The sequence below is a fragment of the Leptidea sinapis genome, chromosome 27 (assembly GCF_905404315.1).
Source record: "Leptidea sinapis chromosome 27, ilLepSina1.1, whole genome shotgun sequence".
Lineage (NCBI taxonomy): Eukaryota > Metazoa > Arthropoda > Insecta > Lepidoptera > Pieridae > Leptidea > Leptidea sinapis.
The window spans coordinates 7,006,393-7,029,524 of record NC_066291.1 but is presented as its reverse complement, the minus strand read 5'-3'; the positions used below and the strand labels follow the sequence as shown (position 1 = coordinate 7,029,524).

The following is a 23,132-nucleotide window of genomic DNA, read 5'->3' as shown; positions in this document are numbered from 1 at the left end:
CCATCTCGCCCCCGCGCCCCCGCGGTCGCCGCCCGGTCGCGCCCGCTGCCTCGCGCCGTAGTATCCCGGTTCAAACGGCGCGCGCGCACGGGATCTAGCGCAGCGCGCTCGCTGCCATGTCAGTCCACGTACTTTGGTAAGAATTACTGAAATAATTAAAATTAAATTACATTAAATAATTATCATCATCGCGAGTGTGTTAACTGTCAATAAAAATAACAAATTATATTAATAATAATTGGAGTACATAATTAATATTACATGGTCAAATAATTTAATTTATAATTTGATTATAATAAAATAATTTTGTCGTAGGCTGGTAGTGTTTGCGGTCATCGCGCCGCCCTCTGGAGTGAGCACGGTGAGTACAATAATTCTCAAACATATATTTTATATTATAACTTATTATATTAGAGTGATTTATTAAAATATATACAGTCCACTTTCGATGCCAATGCCAATTCGGGAATGTGGACCGGCCGGCGAGCCCCTACGGTCTGGACTCGGTCAATCTTTTGTTTTCAACCTTTTTGCGATTTCGACTAAACTGCGAACTCGAAAGCGGATTATAACAAAGGCAAGTTTTTTCAAACAATTATCAATTTATTTGATACCTCAATTTGTTCAACAAACAATCAAAAAATTATCCTACTTGACTCTGGATAATAATTCTTATAAGATACCAACAGCAACGCGTAGAGTCATGATTGGTATGATTGGTTGCTCAGAGCCGTGCTGTAGGCCGACAAAGTTTATCACCGCTCGGATGTTAAGTGTCGGTCTTGCGCAAATAATCACACATAAAGCACACATACCTAATTAATTCACTAAATTAATTAAATGTTGAAAGTGACTCATACACATATATAAATCAAATCAAAGTTATTTTTTATTTCATAGGTAAATCATATTACACTTGAAATATGTATTTTTTCTTAATACAACTCATTCGGAAGACAGATTTCCTTAGAGAAGAATGACCAAGAAACTCTAAGGTTGCGCTTTTTAATAACCTTTTTCTTTATAACGAACTCTATTAAGATTATTGAATATATTACAGTTCATCAGAAACTCATTCCCTATTTTTCTAGACGAATGCAAAAATTACGAAAAATTTAATATGTCTGCAATCTGCATATTATTTGAGGCACAAAAAGATAGAATTTTTTAATTGTCAAAGCTAACTGCGTATCTCTATTAGTGGAAAAAAATCGGACCTCCATCATAAAAAAATTAAAAAAAATCTTTGGAAACAAAATAATATAATTCTTAATATTAGTAAAATTATTTTTATATATATTTATTTTTAGTGAAAATAAGGGACGAGACGAGCAGGACGTTTAGCTGATGGTAATTGATACGCCCTGCCCATTACAATGCAGTGCCGCTCAGGATTCTTGAAAAACCCCAAAAATTCTTAGCGGCACTACAACTGCGCTCGTCACCTTGAGACATAAGATGTTAAGTCTCATTTGCCCAGTAGTTTCACTAGCATCTTGTATGCTTCACTTGACGCCAACTTGAAACTGTTTAATATAATATTTATTTTTAATTTTTACTTACGTTGGAGTATACTTTTGTATATTGTCAATCAGTATATTTTGTAAAGAAAATTTATTGAAGTAGGCGTTACTTTGCGGAAATCCATAATTATACAAATGCTTTAAGTTTTCTGTAGTGTTAATTCCGCCAATATTTGTTTTTAAACAATTCGACACGTGTTTCGCTTCTACACGAGGCATCCTCAGGACGTGTTGTCTCGCCAAAATCTGGCACGAGACACTCTCGTCTGTTTGTAATGTTTTTTTACCAACTGTTGACAACTAAATTCCAACAAGACTGAACGGTTCTTCAAATAAGAAGCCTCCGTCAGCTGTATTCGCGACACTCGAACGACAGAGTCACTTTACATAAAATGCTATGTTGCATCATATCAAATATCATTTAGGAGCTAACAACTCGTAGATTATAATATACTATTTGACTCGACAGACGTTGTTCTGTAGATAATAAAAAAAATACTGTTTTATAGGAATTTTCTAATAATATTTCAAAACATCAAGAATTATTTCGTAAAATATACTCCATGTTGTCATAATGAAATTGTTTCACAGCGGAACTGTCAAACCGTGCGTCATTAAATTCTCTCATAGAAAGTATGTCCATACAAAACAAATATTAAAAATAAAAATAATTATAGATCCCAAATCAAAATAAAAACTATCCTATCTCTCAAGTTGGACTAAACTGCACTCCATGAAGTAGGTAATCCCCATTAAAATCCGTTCATTAGTTTAGGAGTCCATCGCGGACAAACAACGTGTCACGTAATTTATATATATTAAGATTAACTAGTTGATCCAGCAAACGTTGTATTGCCATATAAAGTAATTTAAAAAAAATCAATAATTAAAATTTTTGAGATATAAAAAATAGATGCAACCGATTCTCAGACCTACCAAATATATATCGTACTACAATTATTGTATTCGATTGCCATCTTGCAACCCTATATCGGATTAGTGGATGGAACAGAATAATATAAAAATCGCGATACAAAAATAGTTGTAGATCGTAGAAGGGCGAAAATTTGAAGTTGTATTTATTTTTCAATGCTGAATCATAATAAAATAAAAATAACTGTTAAAATATATATTTAGGGGTGACCCTTATCATTTAGGGGTATGAAAAGTAGATGTAGGCCGATTCTCAGACCTATCCGATATGCACAGAATATTTCATACAAATCGGTTCAGTCGTTTTGGAGGAGTTTGGTAACAAACACACGAGATTTGATATATTAGATGTACATAGTAACTATTTCGAGGATGGAATGTATGTATAAAAAAAGGTCGACTCGACTACAATCTACCATTTACAAAAAGCGTAAAGTTACATTTAAAAGAACTAACTTTACTGACAGTTTCATTTCATTCCCCCAGAAATTTCATCCCTTTTATTCCACTCATAAAATGTACATAAAATTTACTATTGTTGTAGATATGAAAAAAATATCATTCAAATTGGTGAACCGTGAAAGATAAAAATAAACGACATGTGCCTAATACCTCGTCATAATGAAAGACACAGTCTAATATATAAAATTCTCATGTCGCGGTGTTTGTAGTTAAACTCCTTCGAAACGGCTTGACCAATTATCATGAAATTTTGAGTGCTCATTGGGTAGGTCTGAGAATCGGAAAACATCTTTTTTTCATCCCCCTAAATGTTAAGGGTTTTTTTTTAATTTTGTTGACATTTTTTTTTTAATTTGTTTGATTGTGAGTCAGCATTAAAAAATACATACAACTTCAAATTTTCACCCATCTATGATCAACAATTACTTTTGTTTCGCGATTTTAATATCGGCCTAGTCACCTAGTTACCAATAAAAAATGGTTTAAAAAAAAATCATCCCATGTAAATGGCAAATTATTGAGAAATCAATTCACAATTTTATTTATAAATCCGTAGTCTATATTAGCGACACTTATTTCCCGCTACCGGTGGGATTTGGACATTGGTAAACTTGAATTTAATTTGTTAATGGTTGGAGATGAGTTTTTTTATGAAAATAAAGGACGAGACGAGCAGGACGTTCAGCTGATGGTAATTTATACGCCCTGCCCATAACACTGCTGTGCCGCTCAGGATTATTGAAAAACCCAAAAATTCTGATCGGCACAACAATTGCGCTCGTCACTCAGACTGAAACACAGTAATGTTTACACATTACTGCTTCACGGCAGAAATAGGCGCCATTGTGGTACCCATAATCTAGCCGGCATCCTGTGCAAAGGAGCCTCCCACTGGTAAACGGTAGAGTTGCAGGCAAACCATTTACGGCCGTTTACAATAACCTATCTATCCTTAGTTTAGCTTACTAGAGGTAGACAAATCTATCCTTTTACGCTTACTTACATTTCAATAACCTATCGACATAAAGCATTGGACTATAACTATATTGGACATAACTGTTGATAGATAAGATCTTGTCATTAACGGCCGTTTTCAATAACCTATCTATCCTTAATTTAACTTACTAGAGGTAGACAAATCTATCCTCTTACGCTTACTTACATTTCAATAACCTATCGACATAAAGCATTGGACTACAACAGATATTGGACATAACTATGGGTACATAAGATCTTGTCAGTAACGGCCGTTTTCAATAACCTATCTATCCTTAGTTTAACTTACTAGAGGTAGACAAATCTATCAATTTACGCTTACTTACATTTCAATAACCTATCGGCATAAAGCATTGGATTATAACTATATTGGACATAACTGTGGATAGATAAGATCCTGTCATTAAACGGTGACAGCAATGTGTCCGTAACTGGAGATAACGTATTGAAAACGGCCGTATGTGTGTCTGGCAATAAATACTCTGCATTTCCGCCTACTGTATGCATTGTTACATTTAGGTAATATGTAGGTTTTTAGGTAGGACAAACTAGGGAGGTCTGGTCGACCGTTTTATTAAAGCCTTAACGTTTGAGATTTCTTCCATTATAATAGTATATGTTTGCGATGAACAAAAGAAAGATTGATATCTTCTTAAAGATTTATATTTTGTCTGTCTAACAGGATTAGATAAAATAGTTCTTGTCTAGTTGAGGTGTCGTGTGCAAGTTGAAGTGAAGAATGAATGTTGTATTTGACAGATAGATGAAGGATGAAGTATGATTGACAGAGTAGGTAAATGGAGTAATATTAGAGTAATTGTTTGATAGGTTTAGGTGTATGGCTCGATATAATAATAAAATTAAATGTAATCCAGTCGACGATAGGAAATCTGGCATCGACAGTATATATAATATTGAATAGTAGTAGGCATAAAAAGTTTATAGACAAGTAAAATTTGAAAAACAAAATTTTATGAACGCTGCGGGACTCGAACCCACTTTTTTAATCTAAATTAATCCTAGAAATAAGGGTTATCACTTTAAACACATATCGAATTGTTTATATTTACAAGAGCGACATCTCATGTCAATTTCCTAATATGCAAATATTGGGGTTGAGAAGGTATCAATTGTAAAGTGGATCCTGTAGTTGAAGCCACAACCTGAGAGTTGAACAAAGCATACAAGATTTTGTGACGATGCGTCACTCGAACGGTTGGCTAAGTTGGTTAGAGCACTGGCACTGAACCCCAGAGGTCGTGGGTTCAAGTGAGGGTTATCACATTAAAAACATAACAAATTGTTTTAAAAGTTTTTATTTGTTACTGGTGTTAACATTATACTTATTACAGTATGATTGAAAACATTTTAAAATTTTGATAATTAGTTTACAATATAATAACATTATTGTTCATTTTTCATTAACAGCAACAAGATGGATATAATCGAGGAGACATAGAGGACAACAGTATATATCCGAGTCAGTGGCCTTCATTTTCTTCGCAAGGCTACTATCAAGCTCCGGCTGAGAACAGCTATTACGGTCTCTCCGGCAGGCCTGACCTGCCGGTTCCATCTCCGACTGCCCCAGAACCTCCCCCGGCGCAGTATCCCAGCTACGGACAAAACTTTGCTGTTTACGACCCACTTACAAGACGAAGGACGACAGCTTTTGACCGCAACTGTACCGCGCCCGGATGCTGTGTCCCCAAATGTTTTGCGGAAAAAGGAAACAGGGTATGTTTGATATTCATTCTAGAAATGTAATTTCAGTGTTATTATTAATAAAGCTATCACGTTGACGACTTAGATTGTATGATTGTATGTACATAGTTAATGTGCCTATAAAAAATTAAATAATTTTGAACACATGAATTATGAAATAATTCTTTAAGAAGTAGACAGTTTTATAATTTTTTTATTTATTTCAGGGCTTCCCTGGCAGACAGGGACCGCCGGGCTTGCAAGGTCTACAAGGTCATGAAGGCAGTGAAGGCCCCCAAGGTGCAAAAGGTCAGAAAGGACAAATCGGGCCTCAAGGTCCACATGGACCAAAAGGAGACAGAGGTAGAACTGGAGCGAAGGGTTTCACTGGATTGGCTGGACCACCGGGTCCTCAGGGAGAACCTGGAATGTACGGGATCCCTGGTCGTGACGGATGCAACGGCACAGATGTGAGTATCGGCCAGTATACTCAATGTTTCCAACTTCTATGTTTACTTGTTGCTTTGCTAGTCGCCGACAAGTTGAGACCTCATGACCTCGTGAAGGATTCCACTCTACAATAATTATCATCCAATATTTTTTTAGAAAAAGAGATATTTGTACATGTTACAGAACATCAAACACAATTGTAATTAGCTGGCCCAATTAGTAATTCTACTTATTAGTTTTATAGACTTCAATTGAAAATTTAATTAAAATTGGCGATACTTCTAAATGTGTTTATGAATATTTAAGTCTTTATTTTATATATTTAATAGCTGACCCGACCGACGCTGTTCTGTCAATAGAAAAGAAAATTTCAGTTCTGTAAGTATTCGGGAATTATGTAGTCTAAATCGATCGGAACAGTGTAATCAAAGTTAATGAGTCAAAAATTAAACAAAAACGTCCGATGATTTTATTATATGTGGTAATAAAACGATTAGGATTAATATCATCGTATTTGTGCAAACATCTTTCACATTACCGCTTAATAATTGCCATTTTTTGATAATTAAATGTTATCCCTAAGACAGAGTGTACTAAATTAATAATTAAAATTAACAATTATTTAAGGGTCCACCGGGAGAGTTGGGGCCAAAAGGAAATCAAGGTCCACGTGGAGTCCCGGGTGTTAAAGGAGAGAAGGGATATAAAGGAGAACCAGCGCACGTCGGCCGATATAGTAAAGGACAAAAAGGTGAACCTGGAGCCGACGGGATGCAGGGACCCCAAGGTCCTGTTGGACCAACTGGGGCGCCTGGTCTCCCTGGCCCGAGAGGCAATACAGGACCAATGGTTAGTAATTAAATGAAATATTGTTGATAATTATGTGATTTTCATTGTTGAGATTAGAGATGAAATATTTTAACTAACAGAAAAAATACAATAACTTTTATAGATATATAAAACAAATCAATTTAATATTTTTTAGGGACCAAGTGGAATAAAAGGAGATAAGGGATCAAAAGGATCTAAAGGTCAATCGATACAAGGAAATAAAGGTGATAGGGGAGATCGAGGAGACAGAGGACCCAGCTGCCCATCGTCATATTTACCTGCTCATGGTAACAAGGGAGCAATAAAAGGAGTAAAAGGAAATATGGGTGCAAAAGGTGAAAAGGGTGAACAAGGTAGAATAGGTGAGAAAGGAGATACCGGTATAATGGGTGAGCATGGACTGCCTGGCCAAATGGGGGTTAAGGGAGAAAAAGGAATACGAGGAAATCCCGGAGATATAGTAAGATTTTTTTAAATTATTACAAACCGGTAGGCTGTCGTTTGCTTATCTTGATGGGAAATATAAAAATAACACATGATTTAAAATGAAACGAATACAACTCTGCAAGAAACTGAAGGTTGCAATTTAATTTGTAACTCCAGAAAACTTTTTTTGGAGCTAATACATTATAATTATATAAGCAATGGATTTCCGCCAAATCACGTTAAACTTTATTATTTTTTTGTACATTTTAATTTTTTATTCCTCTTTCTAGGGCCCTCGCGGTATGTTTGGTCCACCTGGACCCATGGGACCTAAAGGTGATACTGGTGAAAATGGGTTGGCCGGCCTTCCCGGTAGAGATGGTGCTAAAGGAGAACCCGGTAAAGATGGTTTACCAGGCTTAAGAGGCTTAAAAGGTGTACCTGGCCCACCTGGAGGTAGGACAGGCTCTCAGGGTCCACCTGGTCCACCAGGACCTAGAGGTTATATGGGACCATCAGGACCCCCAGGAACAGATGGACAGCCTGGCGAAAGAGGATCGCAAGGGCCTATGGGTCCTACTGGAGGACAAGGTGAACCTGGAACGCCAGGCAGTGAAGGCCCTCCAGGACATAAAGGCTCTAAAGGAGAAGCAGGGTTGGATGGTTTACGGGGTGAGATGGGTCCTAGAGGCTATGATGGTCCTACTGGACCCCCTGGCCCTCGTGGGCCCAGTGGTCAAGATGGCATTTCAATCCCTGTAAGTTTAATAATCTCAAATTGTTACTTATAATTGTAAATAGAATAGCTTGTAACGTAGTAATAATTGAAACCTGGCCTATTCTTACTTTAGACGGAAATAATATACTTTACCACATAGTTGCATAGTTTCGTTAGAATCTAAAACAGTTTGAATCTGCCTTTCTGTCGTGAAGCAGTAATGTTCAACCATTATTAATTTATGGATGAAAGGAAGCCTAATGAATTTATTGGGCATATGAAATTATTAACATAACATTAACAGTCACTCGATTGACTTACAAACTTGATTGTTTCATAGCAATAACAATCACAGTACAATATTGTACATTTTATTAAAAAGAGCGCAAAAAAAGAATGCTGGGAGAGCTTCTACTCTCTCAGAGCGTCATTTGTTTCCGAAGCGGTGGTAGTGTTAGAAGTGACAACAAAAAGAATTCTAAAGGAATCAATTTTGATAAAATAAATGCCTTTTATGCCTAATATCTTATATCTCATAGTTACGAAATAATTGCGAATCCACTCAGAATGATGGATTTCCCAAGAATCCTTAGCTAATGAGAGCAGGGCATCATGGACCATCATGTGGACGTCTTGCTTGTCTCTTCACGTGTTCTCGACAGTAAAATAATTATTTGTGGTGTCATGCTTAGTAAATTAGTTGATAGAAAATAACATAGACCCTGGCAAAACTCAGTAGAGAAAGAAAATGATAAAAAAAAATTCACTGAATTATAATTATTAAATGTTTTACATCTTATAATTTATATATGTAGGGAGAAAAGGGTGTCGGCGGTCAGCCAGGATTGCCCGGAGAAAAAGGTCAAAAAGGAGAACGTGGTTATAACGGACTTAGGGGTGTACCAGGAAACTCAACTTTAGGTACTCCTGGCAGCCCAGGTGAAATGGGACCACCTGGAGAGAAAGGAGAAAAGGGAACTCCGGGCTTCAATGGTTACCCTGGGAACCCTGGAGAAAAAGGAGATATTGGAGGACGTTGTAATGAATGCTGGCCTGGCGAAGCAGGGCAGAAGGGCGATCGTGGCTTCCCTGGTGTTCCAGGTGAACGTGGAGAAAGAGGACCGCCAGGATCTGATGGTTTACCTGGAGTTAGAGGGTCAGATGGATTAAATGGATTACCAGGATCACCTGGTTCTCCGGTAAGTAATAGTTTCAATTGTTATATTATATTGTATAAAATATAAAAACAATAATTAGTTGAAAGTAACATTCATCAGAATAGGCTCAATTATATAACAAAAATTTGTTAGTAGCTCAAAAAATACTTTACTTTTATCTTCCTTACTATTTATAGTAATAATAAGTGAGCCTTTTATTCAGACTATTCATAAACTAATATCATACAAACTAATTTTGACAAATGAAATGTTATTAACACCAGCTTGAATATTCGACACCAACTACACTGGCCTGCAAAAGTAAGTATCACACTTTTCAAATTAATTTTTTTTCTTAACTATAGAAGGTAGAGATTTAAGATTAAAAACGTTTTGTTGCAAATTTTATAGGCTTTTATTCTTAGAAACTAAAATTATACATTAGTTACATTTTTAACTTAAAAAAGATAAAACAATGAAAATAGAAGTGTAAAAAATTCAACTAAAATGTATTACATGTTATTTAATTTTTAATAACTGGTATTGCCTCCTCGAGCCGGTTTGGCATACTGAACACTAGGTTTCGGAGCCGATGTTGGGGAATATTCTCCCATTCTTCTACCAGGGCCTGCTTTAGTGCCCTGAGGGTAGTAGGTGGTGGTCTGCGATTTCTGACTAGCCTCCCAAGCTCATCCCAGGCGTGTTCAATCGGGTTGAGATCAGGACTTCTTGATGGCCAAGCCATCACGCTGATACCGACCTCCTGAATATACTCTTTTACGATTTGAGCCGTGTGTGGCCGAGCATTATCATGCATCAGAATCGATCCATCACCCATATTTGCTAAATACGGCCCTGCATACTCATTGAGAATCTCTTGAGCATATCTTTGCCCAGTGAGGGTGCCATTTTCTATGGCTACTAGCTCTGTGGACCTTCTGAAGATATGCCAGCCCATACATATACACTGCCTCCACTGTATTGGACTCTTTCTGAGATGCAGGCTTGAAGGTATCGCTCACCAGGTCGCCTGTAAACACTTCGCCTTCCATCAGAAGTGTGAAGGGAGAATCGAGACTCATCTGCAAACAAAATTCTTGACCATTCTTCTTCATCCCACTGCATGTGTTCACGGGCGTATCGCAGTCTCGCTACTCGATGCTGTCTCTCGAGTTTTGGGCCACTCGCTGGTCTTCGGGGTTTCAAATTGGCTTCAGCAAGTCTTCTTCTCACTGTACTGTCACTAATGTAGTCCCTCCGGGTCTGAAGTAGCTGTTGCTGGACTTCAACTGCATTTTGGTGGCGATTTCTTAACACAGTGGAAATAATATAACGATCTTCTCGGGCACTGGTACACCTGGGTCTGCCATTACATGGTCTCCTCAGATGGTGTCCAGTCTCTTCGTACCTTCGCTTTACCTTCTGGACCGTTCGTACCGTCACACCCACCTTTCTTGCAGTGCGACGCATACTGATGCCTAGTTCCAGAAAAGCCATGATCCTAGCACATTCTTCAACTGAAAGAGGCACGATAAATAAATGTAATGTGCTTTTTAGCATAAATTTTTAAAACAAGCCCCATCTTGAAAAAAATTTAAAACAGAAAGAAAAATGTGAATGGTAAAATTGTAATTCGGAAACGTCCACTTTGAAAAAGGAATGGTTTTGTTTTTGAAGTTTTTTTTCAGCCAATTCTTAAAAGAAGATTACCGACTATAAAGTTTTTATGTACAAAATTAAATTCTCTTTGAAGTCCTTTTTATTTCGAAAGTATATCTTGTGAACTTAAAACGTTATCCCAATTTTAAAAGTGTGATACTTACTTTTGAAGGACAGTGTATCTATTAAAAAACTAATTTTTTTAGTGTGTCCTCTGCCAACCTGTTTTATTTTGCCGTCCTCTTTTCCTTTTTTCGAATCTTGGGTACACCAGGCTGCGACCCTTTTGCTCCACTTATAAATTCCTCTTATGGTATGTACAGCCCATCTCCAATTCAATCTTTTGACTTTTACTGAAACATCTCTTTTTCACTTTTTCTATAAGAGTGGACAAACCTCCATCAACATCCGCAAAATGAGGGGATATGAGATGTTTTTCCCGCCTTTAACTATTCACTTGTTCTTCAAGGTCCGTAAGTTGTATCTGTTTGGGAAAACTTTCTGGTATCAACTCAAAGAACTCCACTGAGCATACCCTGTGATAATTATGATAGAAGATTCAGTGAAAACCCACATCTCTACGCAACGTCGAGGAGTTAAGCCGATCGGAGATAACTTGATCATCGATGATTCGAGCCGCTCTACGTTGTTTGCGGTCAAATAAGGCTGGTACTGGGAGCACCCGCCAAGAGGTGACAACTGTGTCTCTACCACTGTCTCGCCTTACTGAGTACATCAAGCTGTGCACGGCAATTTGGCATACTCTTTCAAATGACCACAGAACTGAATGTTCGATATATCGACGCCGAGTATGCCGTGTATCGGCATACTCGGCTCTGGCAATTCAAGGTCTCTTGAATCGGTAGGACAAAGGGAAACTTTACGTCGGTGAACGCACAAACTTATGTCTTCTTTAGGGTTGAAATTGACTAAATTGTGTCAGCTACATTTTTGACTTTGCAAAGCATTGTCTCTATTTTAGACACTAGTTTGTTCGGTTCTTTTAGACGCTATATATAATAGTTCATGTACAGAAGGCTCACCCCGAAAAATCAATAAATGAAATAGGGACTCTTGTTGTGATACAAATAGGTGAAATTCAGATAGCACAGCACTTTTAATCTACATTTATAATTACCTAGAAGTTGCCTCTCTTTCTATAGTGTGTTGTTTGTTGGTACAGCTAGGTACCTAATGTAAGGTCATCATGTAAAGTTCTTTGGCCTATAACTTATGGTAATAATTTTACTTCCGGCATGTATGAGTCGCACCGTGGATTATGCGGTGGTGGTGCACCTTTATCAAAAGGGAGCCCAGGAGATCAGCTTTCTCTTGCGCATTATGGGCCAGCGATTCAGATCATCCTTTTGCAATGGAAAAAAATAAAAAGGCTGTCAGATATTTCCTAGGACAATCTTGGCGAGTGACCAGAACGCGAGTTCCCGAGGGAAGAAATAATAGTAGTGTTTTTTTAGTTCGCTGGTGTTTTCATCCTTAGTACTGTTTACTGCATTGACTCCTGCATTCGGCGAGAGGTCATTTTGTAGGAGTGGTCAACCAGGGTTATGACCTACCACCGATAGGTACCGAAGAGGATGAAATGGGGAGTTCAATACCTTCCAGCACCACAGCAGCAACACGGGTGGGACGCAAAAAAAAAACAGCGTCTCATCCGACTTTGCAGACCTGTAGTGCCCCACTGAACCTAGCCATTCTGAGTGGTGGGCAATTAATCTGAATAAATGATCTGCTCCAACACGGAATATGTAGCCATTTAGATGTACTAAAGGTCCCGGTTAGTCTCTGCGTTACCACTATGGCACCTATACAGGCATGCGTAGATTGGTTAGTAATCGCAGTCTACGCGCAGCCAGATAATGACACCCCGGGTAGAAGAGGTAAGATGTATCAGTTAGAGATGATACACATCTCTGACCGAGACACATCACGGTCACAAGGAGCAGGACCGTCTTAGCCTTATCCAGATAGAGGTAGGTGCCATTGTAATTAGATCTTAGCCCCCTGATATCGTAGAAGTCCACAGAGAATGTGGAGAGGGTTTCTTTAGCCTCTTGCTCTGTTTGTCCTGAGATAGAACAGTTTTGCCACCTCCAGAGCAACCAGTAAGCGGGCCAGCCAGGGTATTCACCACTGGTTCTGGACCTCAGGACTATTTTTATTCTATGCTGCCATTTGTCTCTAGTTGGGGCTTAGGCCTCCGGCTAGCCGCTACTTCAAGTCGGTTTTAAGTGGAAAAGTGGTATTTCTCCGGGCGTGCGGTCTTTGGTTGTGTAATTCCGTGAACTTTTCGGTTATCGAGTCTCTAGAGATATCGTTCAATTTCAATGTCAAAACTCCGTGGGTTGTTGGACAAAATAATTTCAATTTGGTTTCATTGTGTCTTTCTATCTATGATATCTATCCAGGTTCATTTGCGGCTTTTTCATTTTTTAAACATAGTGTTCAGCAGCACATGATCGTTTTCCAAAGCGAAGTTAGACAATAAATTAAATAAATAACTATTCAATTATAAATATATACAGTATATTTTAGACAACAGCATGAATATAGGATGACTAAGAGGCTGGTTGACGTTCAGGTTAGGTAACTATAAAACCTGGGACCTGCTCGTTTAATAGTTATCATATCGGCATATTCAATTCAATACAAATCAATGAATTCCATCCTTCATCAAGAAGGAGATATTGGTTGGGAAGACATTAACTGAGGCTGCAACGTTAGATTCACACCAAAACCACTAACTAGGATAACCTTACTTACTAATAGAAAGAATTAGAACGTATAGAACATCACCGCTATTTTTTTCATTAATTCTTTGGTAAAAATAACACAAAGGTTTTATTTCTCTATAAATACTATATTCTTGTTTTGAATAATAACTTTCTAATTTATTAGGGAGACCGTGGTGACGAAGGACCAAATGGACCACCTGGTGATAATGGTGCAGATGCTATTGTTCCATCCGATTTAGTCAGAGGACCACCGGGTAGAAAAGGTGATCAAGGAGAAAAAGGTGCTCAAGGAGTAAAAGGAGACAGAGGATCCGATGGCCAGCCAGGTCCCATGGGCTTAAATGGTATGCCTGGTAAAAAAGGAGAACTAGGCCGAATGGGTTCACCAGGAATCGACGGAATGCCCGGGGCAGATGGAGTTCCTGGTCTTCCTGGTGCAAAAGGAGCATCTATCAAAGGAGAAAAGGGAGAGCATGGTGACTTTGGGCAAAAGGGTGATAAGGGTTATTCTGGAAGGGGAGGAGAAAAGGGTGAACCTGGACAATGTCCAAATGAATTAAAAGTTCTCACAAAAGGAGAGAAGGGAAATCAAGGACCCCAAGGTGTACAAGGACCACAGGGTAATTATAATGACTGACTAATTAAAACTTTGCTGATTGTGCTTTTTAGGATTCAGTAGGCTAATGGCAAAAAATGAAACCCTTTTAGATTCGTCATGTCTGTCCGTCTGACCGTATGTCACAGCCACTTATTTTCAATACTATAAGATCTATACTGTTGAAACTTGGTAAGTAGATGTATTCTGTGAAGCGCATTAACATTTTCACACAAAAATAAAAAATGGGTGCCCCCAATACTTTTATGATTTTATGATTATGTACAGTCCTAAGTAGAACTGACCCTCAAAAAAATTTTTCATCAAACCCATACGTGGATAGGCCTTCAGAAGTGATATTCTTAATGTTGTTATTGAGGTTTCTAATATAATTTTTTTCTAAACTTAATATTTTGTGCGAGAGACACAAAACGGTAAAATGTGTGTCCGCCCCCCTGTAACTTCTAATAAGAAAGACATAAAAATATATGATGTACATTATCATACAAGCTTCCACCGAAAATTGGTTTGAACGATCTAGTTAGTAGTTTTTTTTAATACGTCCTATAGTTACAACGAACTACAAGAACATTTATATTATTATGTTACTTGCTGCTACGGAACCCTTCATGGGGGAGTGCGACTCGCACTTTTTGATGTTTTTATAATGGTGTGGCGTATGATTTAAATACAATAAATCATAAAACAGATATCAATATTCAATGTATGTAGGTATAGTATTCGCAGCGCACACTCAAAAATGACGTTAATGGCAAATATTTGATGCATTGAGATACATTATTGTAATTTTTCTGGGGATTTCAAATGTTTTTCTATAAAAATTAAGCTACTTAACTAAGCTTTCTATGGGTGAAACAATATTTAAAATAAGTTCAGTATGTTTCGTTCTTTCGTAAAGAATCTTCCAAGTTCCTTCTGTAAAAACCATCCTGGGAGTTCAGGCAGCTCTCGCTCGAATTCTTCGCGAGCTCAGCGAGTACAATAATTTAAACAATACCAATTCAGAACAGAGGTCAGATTCAAAGAAAGTGTTGTTAAACACTTAGCTGCTACTCAATCTGCATTTGTAAAATAAGACGTTTTTCTTTTTTTTTCGTTTCCATTCTTTCAATTAATAAGTTAGATTTATAATTTGTACTTTCATTTCTTATTATATTTTTATTGTAGCGATAGTAATAATACTATTTTTCAGAAGTAATTAGGGGCTATATTTTGTAATTTTTATGTTTACCATAATTGTCCTAAACTTTAGAAATACTAATGGTAACATAACATTAAGAAAATTATATTTTATACGATCTGGTGTGCGTTAATAAATAAATACGGTGATACAGCTCACATCTAGTTGAGATATGAAACTGGCCAATTTGTACTTATATGTCCTGTCAACTGCCTAACTTATTTTTACAATTACAGGAATACCTGGTGATAAAGGTGATAGAGGTTTAATGGGAAGAACAGGAGATAAGGGTGAAAAGGGAATAACGGGCCTCGCGGGTCCGGTTGGACCACGAGGTGCTCCAGGGTACAAAGGAGATAAGGGTGAATTGGGTGCCATGGGCTTCCCAGGTACAGCTGGTTTGATTGGGCCCAGAGGATATCCAGGCCAACCAGGTCTTAAGGGAGATACAGGAGAAACAGGACCGTCAATGCCAGGACCACCCGGGCCAGTTGGATTAAAGGGTCTAAAAGGTGAACCGGGTCTAAGAGGAATTGTAGGAACACCTGGATTTGACGGTCCTCCAGGACCTGCTGGTTTGAATGGTGAAAAAGGTGATTTGGGCTTAACAGGTCAACCAGGATGGCCAGGTCCTGTAGGACCTAAAGGGGAGCCTGGTCCTGTGGGTCCACCTGGAGTTCCCGGTATACGTGGGACTCCAGGACTAAATGGGCCTAAAGGGGAGCAAGGATATCAAGGATTGCCGGGCAAAGACGGAGTAATAGGCCTTCCTGGACCCAAAGGAAATCCAGGGGTTCCAGGAAACGATGGACCAAAAGGCTTGACTGGGGCTCGAGGCCGACCAGGTCCACGTGGATTGCCTGGAATAGACGGCAGTCCTGGTGAAAAAGGAGACAAAGGAGATTTGGGATCACCAGGTATTAATGGAGAACCAGGATTAGATGGACTTCCGGGGCCAGTTGGCTTACCGGGTCTTAAAGGAGATATGGGTTGGCGAGGACCACCAGGTTTGCCAGGTACACAAGGCTTACCAGGAGATAAAGGAGACCAAGGTTATCCAGGTTTAAGTGGGCCTAAGGGTGAACCAGGACTGGTAGCAGATAAAGGAGAAAAGGGTAACGCTGGATATCCAGGTTCACCTGGAATTGATGGATTACCAGGAATAGACGGCGAAAAAGGTGATAAGGGGGATGCTGGGCTACCTGGACTTAGTATACCAGGACTCCCAGGTCCTAAAGGTGATATGGGACCAATTGGTCCCAGAGGTTTTACTGGCTTGCCTGGAGATAAAGGAGATAAAGGGTTGGCAGGTCTACCTGGATATAAAGGTGATAGAGGACAAATTGGTGCACCGGGTATCCCTGGCCAACCAGGATTAGATGGCATGCAAGGTCCAAAGGGAGAAAGGGGATTCACTGGGTTGGACGGTGAGACTGGTGAAAGGGGAGAAATCGGTTTAGCAGGAAGGGATGGAGAAGATGGAGCTAAAGGAGAAAGAGGCCCAATGGGGCCAATTGGTATGGTAGGACCGAGAGGCTATCAGGGCGAAAAGGGTGATACAGGGTTACCAGGTTTATCTATCAATCAAAAAGGAGATACTGGTGATATTGGACCACCAGGATTGCCTGGACTTCCTGGACAAAAAGGAAACCAGGGCAGACAAGGCTTGCAAGGTATTCAAGGTGAAAAAGGAAATCAAGGATTACGGGGCTCAAAGGGTGACATGGGTCGACCGGGCAGAACAGGTGACAAAGGTAAATTAATACATGTTTTTTTACTTACCAATTTGGTTGTATTATTATCAAATCAGATACTTATTGTTTCTCATTTTTAGGTGAACAAGGGCCAACAGGACCCATGGGTATTCCAGGTCTTACAATAAAAGGTGAAAAAGGCTTGCCAGGAATTCCTGGAAAGCAAGGACGTCAAGGTCCAGTTGGATCTAAAGGTGAAAAGGGAGAACAAGGTTTGACAGGATTACCAGGTCCAGTTGGTCGTCAAGGTCTCCCAGGCCCAACAGGGAAACAAGGAGAAAAAGGAGATCAAGGGATTGAAGGTCTTCCTGGTCCACCAGGTTATGATGGTACACCTGGTCAGCCAGGAGAACCTGGTAGAGACGGTGAGAAAGGTGATAAAGGAGATCGTGGTGCCACCGGCTTTGGTTTGCCAGGGGAAAGAGGTCCAAGGGGTTTGACAGGTCGTCCAGGGCTTAATGGACAAAAGGGTGACAAAGGAGACAGAGGACTTGACGGAATTAATGGCGTTCCAGGCTCTATTGGTCCACAAGGGGATAAGGGTGATCAAGGCCCTGCAGGTGATATTGGTCCAGTCGGTTTCGATGGAGAAAAAGGAAATAAGGGTGACGCTGCAGCAATAGTTTATGGCCGTAATGGAGAACCAGGACCTAGAGGGCCACCAGGAAGCGACGGACTCCCGGGTCCTCCAGGCTTACCAGGAGCTAACGGTTTGGACGGTAAGCCCGGTGAAAAGGGAGATCAAGGTTTTCCCGGTCCTAGAGGATATCCAGGACCCATTGGCCCTCCAGGTTTACAAGGACTTCAAGGTGATAGAGGTGACATTGGGCGAACTGGGCAACCTGGTGAGCGCGGTCCTCCAGGGGCTCCTTGTGTTACAACAGATTACCTTACAGGAATTCTTTTGGTTAGACACAGTCAAACAGAAATGATTCCTCAGTGTGAACCAGGTCACGTTAAGTTATGGGATGGTTATTCTTTATTATATATTGATGGAAACGAAAAAGCACATAATCAAGACTTAGGATATGCCGGCTCCTGTGTACGCAAGTTTAGCACAATGCCATTCCTCTTCTGCGACCTTAACGACGTTTGCAATTATGCAAGTAGAAATGACAGAAGTTATTGGCTATCCACCAATAGTCCAATTCCCATGATGCCTGTGCAGAACAATGAGATTGCGAGATATATTTCAAGGTGCGTGGTGTGTGAAGTGCCCTCAAATGTCATCGCAGTACACAGCCAGTCATTAGACATACCGAGCTGCCCCGTTGGGTGGAACTCACTATGGATCGGATACAGTTTTGTCATGGTGAGTACTTCAGCATTACTAGAACAAGAGACAGAAAGAAACAGAATCAGACGGCTTTACTTACTAACTTTCTTTTTTACAACTTTCGTTTTTTTCCGTATGGATGTTTGATTCGACAATGTAATCTTTTTATTAATATTATCTTTTTAACCGACTTCAAAAAGGAGGAGGTTCTCAATTCGATCGGTATTTTTCTTATGTATGTACACAGACTACTCTGAGATTTATGATCCGATTTACGTAACTCTTGATTTAATTCTTGACTTCAATCCTATGAATAGGTAGCACATACCAATAATACTATTTTATTAATATTAAAGGTATAGGTTTGCATAAGAGGTGTATTAAATAAAATTTTTAGCTATTTGATACTTTTCAGTTTTTGATGTCGTTTTTTTTTAATCGTAGTATTTTTTTATCATTTAAACTTAGTAATTAATCGTTATGTATCAGGGTAGCGGGTGTTACTCACGCTGTGCTATAGTTTTACCAGTGGGAGGCTCCTTTGCACAGGATGCCGGCTAGATTATGGGTACCACAACGGCGCCTATTTTTGCTTGAAGCATAAATATGTAAGCAGTACTGTGTTTCGGTCTGAAGGGCACCGTAGCTAGTGAAATTACTGGGCAAATGAGACTTAACATCTGATGTCTCAAGGTGACAAGCGCAGTTGTAATGCCACTCAGAATTTTTGGGGTTTTTCAAGATTCCTGAGCGGCACTGCATTGTAATGGGCAGGTCGTATCAATTACTATCAGCTTAACGTCCTGCTCGTCTCGCCCCTAATTTTCATAAAAAAAAGTTTGTTGCGATAATATAATGCCTTATTCAATTTCAGCATACTGGAGCTGGGGGTAATGGTGGAGGGCAAGCGCTAGCTAGTCCTGGTTCCTGTCTTGAAGATTTCCGAGCAACACCATTCATTGAATGTAATGGAGAAGGGGGCACATGCCATCACTTTGCTAATAAGCTTAGTTTTTGGCTTACGACGATCGACGACAACAAACAGTTTGCAATGCCCGAACGAGAAACATTAAAATCTGGTCGCTTACTACAAAAAGTATCAAGGTGTGCAGTGTGCATTAAGAACACAACTTAATATTAGATGACAGATTAGATAACATAATAATTATTCACCAGCAAATTATATGTTGAATGTTTAAGCTAATAAAATCTATGAATTAAAATGAGGATCGAGTAAAAATTAGCTTAATCGTCGAAAATACCAAAGCAAATATATTATAATTAAGGTTTTAACTTACTTTCTTAGACTAAACAAATTAGATATTTACAAATATAGATATAGCACGTCAAATTTATTATTTTGCTAAATAGCATCGGATATTGTTATATTGGTTTTCCCTCTTTTATGTTATATATTTAAACTTGATTCAAAACCGAATATTTTATTGAATGGGCATAATTAAGGATATTTTAAAGTAATTCCAAATAATATTCGACAATTTCAAACAATATTAAGGCAACATAGAATTGTAAATGAATGGAAGGCAAAATATCTTTGTAGACACATAAAATTTGTAGGCAGCAAAAATACAGTTTTGATTGTTTCAATTAAATTCTTCTCTTTAATACAAATCACGAACGTTTGTTAGTTAACCATTTAAATATGCTTATTAATAACTTCCTCGATATCTGATAAATGTTATAATAGATTATATTTAATCTGAAAGTAATTCTTTTGGTTATTGTTAACCAAGTTAATATCTCTAACATTAAAATCTTTATATCCATCTTGTATGACATATATTAGTTATTTTTTTTCCATATTTCACTATTTATACGTCCACTTTTGTATAAGCACTTCCTACGCAGTCAGCTAGCGTCCTAATCTAGATAATATATAAAAGTAATAAAATTACCAAAGAACTGTCAAAAGCAATAATACAATATTAGCTTGCATACATATTTTTTTTTTAATTCACTACTTCTGACAGTTAATGTTTATAAACTTTATTTTTGTAAATAGAAATCTATAGTAGTCTTAGTTGTTTCTTAGCCTATTATAGTTTCCAGATAAAACTTGCATTTTGTTTGTATGAAATCTCCTAACTACAGGCACAGTAGATATATGTGCATATGTCTACTGTGCTATAGGGTTATCCAAAATATATGAGATGTATAATGCCTGCAACCTGCATCAGAGTATTATTTTATCATAAATACAATTTGAATGTTGACTTTTCTCATTTATTATTACGTGGAAAAATTGTACAAAATGAAAATGGTTGTACATTGTACAATCTGCAAAGAAGTCATCCGTCGGCAATGACTCTCGCAGCTCGAAGGACCAAAAAAACACGCCCACAGAAAACAGCTACATAGTCACACCCAGAAATGTCTGCCTACGGAACATTATTTTTATTTGGTCATATAATATACATACAAATTTCTGTGATCTCTTCTGCCCGTTGTACAATTCCGTTGTTACTTGACTCCAGTTATTTGCAACTGTATCTTGGTGCTCCGATGTCCTAGCGTAACATTCTATTTTATTTGCAGTTGGTATTTTTATTTGCTTTCAATTAAATGTGTCAAGTTCCTAACAGATGCTCACACCCACCTAAATACACCAGATTCAAGTGTTTGTAATCTGTTTGCTATTTCCTGTAATCTACCTTCTATGTTCTACCCTTATATACTACCCGATAATATTTATAATAAACATATTTTATAGACTCCATGCGTACCTACAGCATCTTTTATTTTATAGCAGTTTAGTTTATGTTTCTATAACCCTGTAAATAGCCTATTTATAAAGGACACTAATTGTAATGCTTATAAATTTATAATAAACTAATCAAATCTATTTTAATATACCATAGCTGAAGTAGGTAACATCTTACTGTGTAATGCTTTATGTTTTCTAAGCACTGCCATGTAGATAATAGGTGCCTAATGTAATTTGAAATAACTTTCTTACTTTTAAGGTTTCCACACCATATATATATATTAAATTAAAGATTTTTTTATTATTTCCCAATATATGAGCTAAATTATCTCGAACAACACTAACCTGATATGTCAACCTCACTATTGCGGCCTGTAAACATACAGGCCGCAATAGTGAGGTATTGGTCCTCCTATATAGGAATTATCCAGTTAGTATAATTATATATTTTTATTATTATGTGCTGATGAGCCAGAGGCCTGTTTGTCTATAAATATATAATTGTAAGTGAAACAAAGGTCTGGATATCTTTACGTTCACAATTTAAAAAAAAACAGCATGAAAGTAAATTTAGGTACATGATTTAATTAAATCATATACGTGTGTATAGATATGCAAGATGTATATCTACTAATTATACAAAATATATCACTCACTAGTATTACTTAATAAAATAACAGCTTGGGGGTATCGCCAAATGAAAAATTATATTCATGTAACAATACTAATAAATAAACAATTTGTTATGTTTTATTTAAAGTGATAACCCTTACTTCTAAGATTAATACATAAATAAAGTTTGAGAACAAAATTTTATGAACGATGTGGGACTCGAACCCACGACCTCTGGCGTTCCGTGCCAGTGCTCTCCCAACTGAACTAACCGTTCGAGTGTCAAAAGGTAACAAAACATCAAACACAAACACAAAGTTTCTTAATTTAATGTAAGCAAGTCAATTCATATATTCAACCTACAACCGAGTGTTAAGACATGGGTCCCTTCAAAAGAAGCGCGTCCTTCCTTAAAGGCCAACAACGCGCCTGTGATTCTTCTGGTGTTGCAAGAGAATGTGGGCGGCGGTAATCACTTAACACCAGGTGACCCGTTCACATTCGTTTGTCCTCCTTTTCCATAAAAAAAATACAACCCCGCGTATTTTGCGAGGAATATCTTGCCTTTCACAGACACTTTGTGGAATCAATTACCGACTGCAGATTTCCCGAACCGATACAACTCAAGACCTTCTAGCATGGAGCATAACTTAAAGGCCGGCTACGTATATCTTGACCGGTGGTTTTGCGGATGTCGATGGGCGGTTGTCTCACCACTTCTCATCAAGTGACTTGTCCGTTTACCCCCTCTTATATATAAAAATATGTCTATATATAATCATATCTTAATTTTTTCACTTCTAAAAAGTCTCCCTTTGTATCCTCGAGACTCGAGATCACTTCTCTAACTGCCACAGCCTGTACCGGCCTACATATCGAGCTTTCAGTCCGAAGTCACTTGAAAGAGAAGGCCCAACTGGCATGTAAAAAGGTTTGTGTACCCAGTAAGGCGAGACAGTACTTCACTTCACATCTTATTGTATAATAAAATCTTATTACATAAAGTGCGAAGGAGCGAAGGGCACTAGGGACTTTTGAAACTGCAAAAACCGGTAACGCATGTTGCGATTAATGTTTTTTAAAGAGTGATCTTGAATTATTTTTATTTTGTTACATTTTTGTAGCTGAACGAAAAATAGAGACATTCGAAGGCGAAAAATAAGATGACATTTGAATCACCTGATTAAGAAATGAGAATGATAGCTGGTGGTACATTCAGGCTTGACAAAAAATATCTCGTCAACATTTTCCGTAGTCTAGGATTTTTTATAACCAAAATGTCTAAATTATTGTTATCATTAACCCTTACGTAAAAGGTTCTTTTCATCATTAAGAATTCACTTTTACGTCCTTAATT

The 23,132-nt window shown here is 38.1% G+C and overlaps 1 protein-coding gene across 1 annotated transcript; it reads left to right on the top strand.

Moving 5' to 3' along the window:
- The first annotated feature begins 40 nt into the window (after positions 1–40).
- On the top strand, positions 41–21,454 carry LOC126972741 (collagen alpha-1(IV) chain). The gene is made up of 12 exons (XM_050819750.1): positions 41–136; positions 316–361; positions 5,343–5,651; positions 5,846–6,088; positions 6,696–6,917; positions 7,054–7,359; positions 7,616–8,083; positions 8,859–9,242; positions 13,776–14,232; positions 15,645–17,162; positions 17,243–18,474; positions 19,313–21,454. The coding sequence occupies exons 1-12, from the start codon at positions 117–119 to the stop codon at positions 19,571–19,573; spliced, it is 5,466 nt and encodes a 1,821-aa protein (XP_050675707.1). The 5' UTR covers positions 41–116; the 3' UTR covers positions 19,574–21,454.
- Positions 21,455–23,132: the final 1,678 nt, after the last annotated feature.

Coding starts and splice junctions, on each gene's coding strand:
- LOC126972741 (XM_050819750.1), top strand. CDS start 117: ATGTCAGTCCACGTACTTTG. Junction 6,089..6,695: donor ACGGATGCAACGGCACAGAT/GTGAGTATCGGC, acceptor CAATTATTTAAG/GGTCCACCGGGAGAGTTGGG. Junction 8,084..8,858: donor AAGATGGCATTTCAATCCCT/GTAAGTTTAATA, acceptor TTATATATGTAG/GGAGAAAAGGGTGTCGGCGG.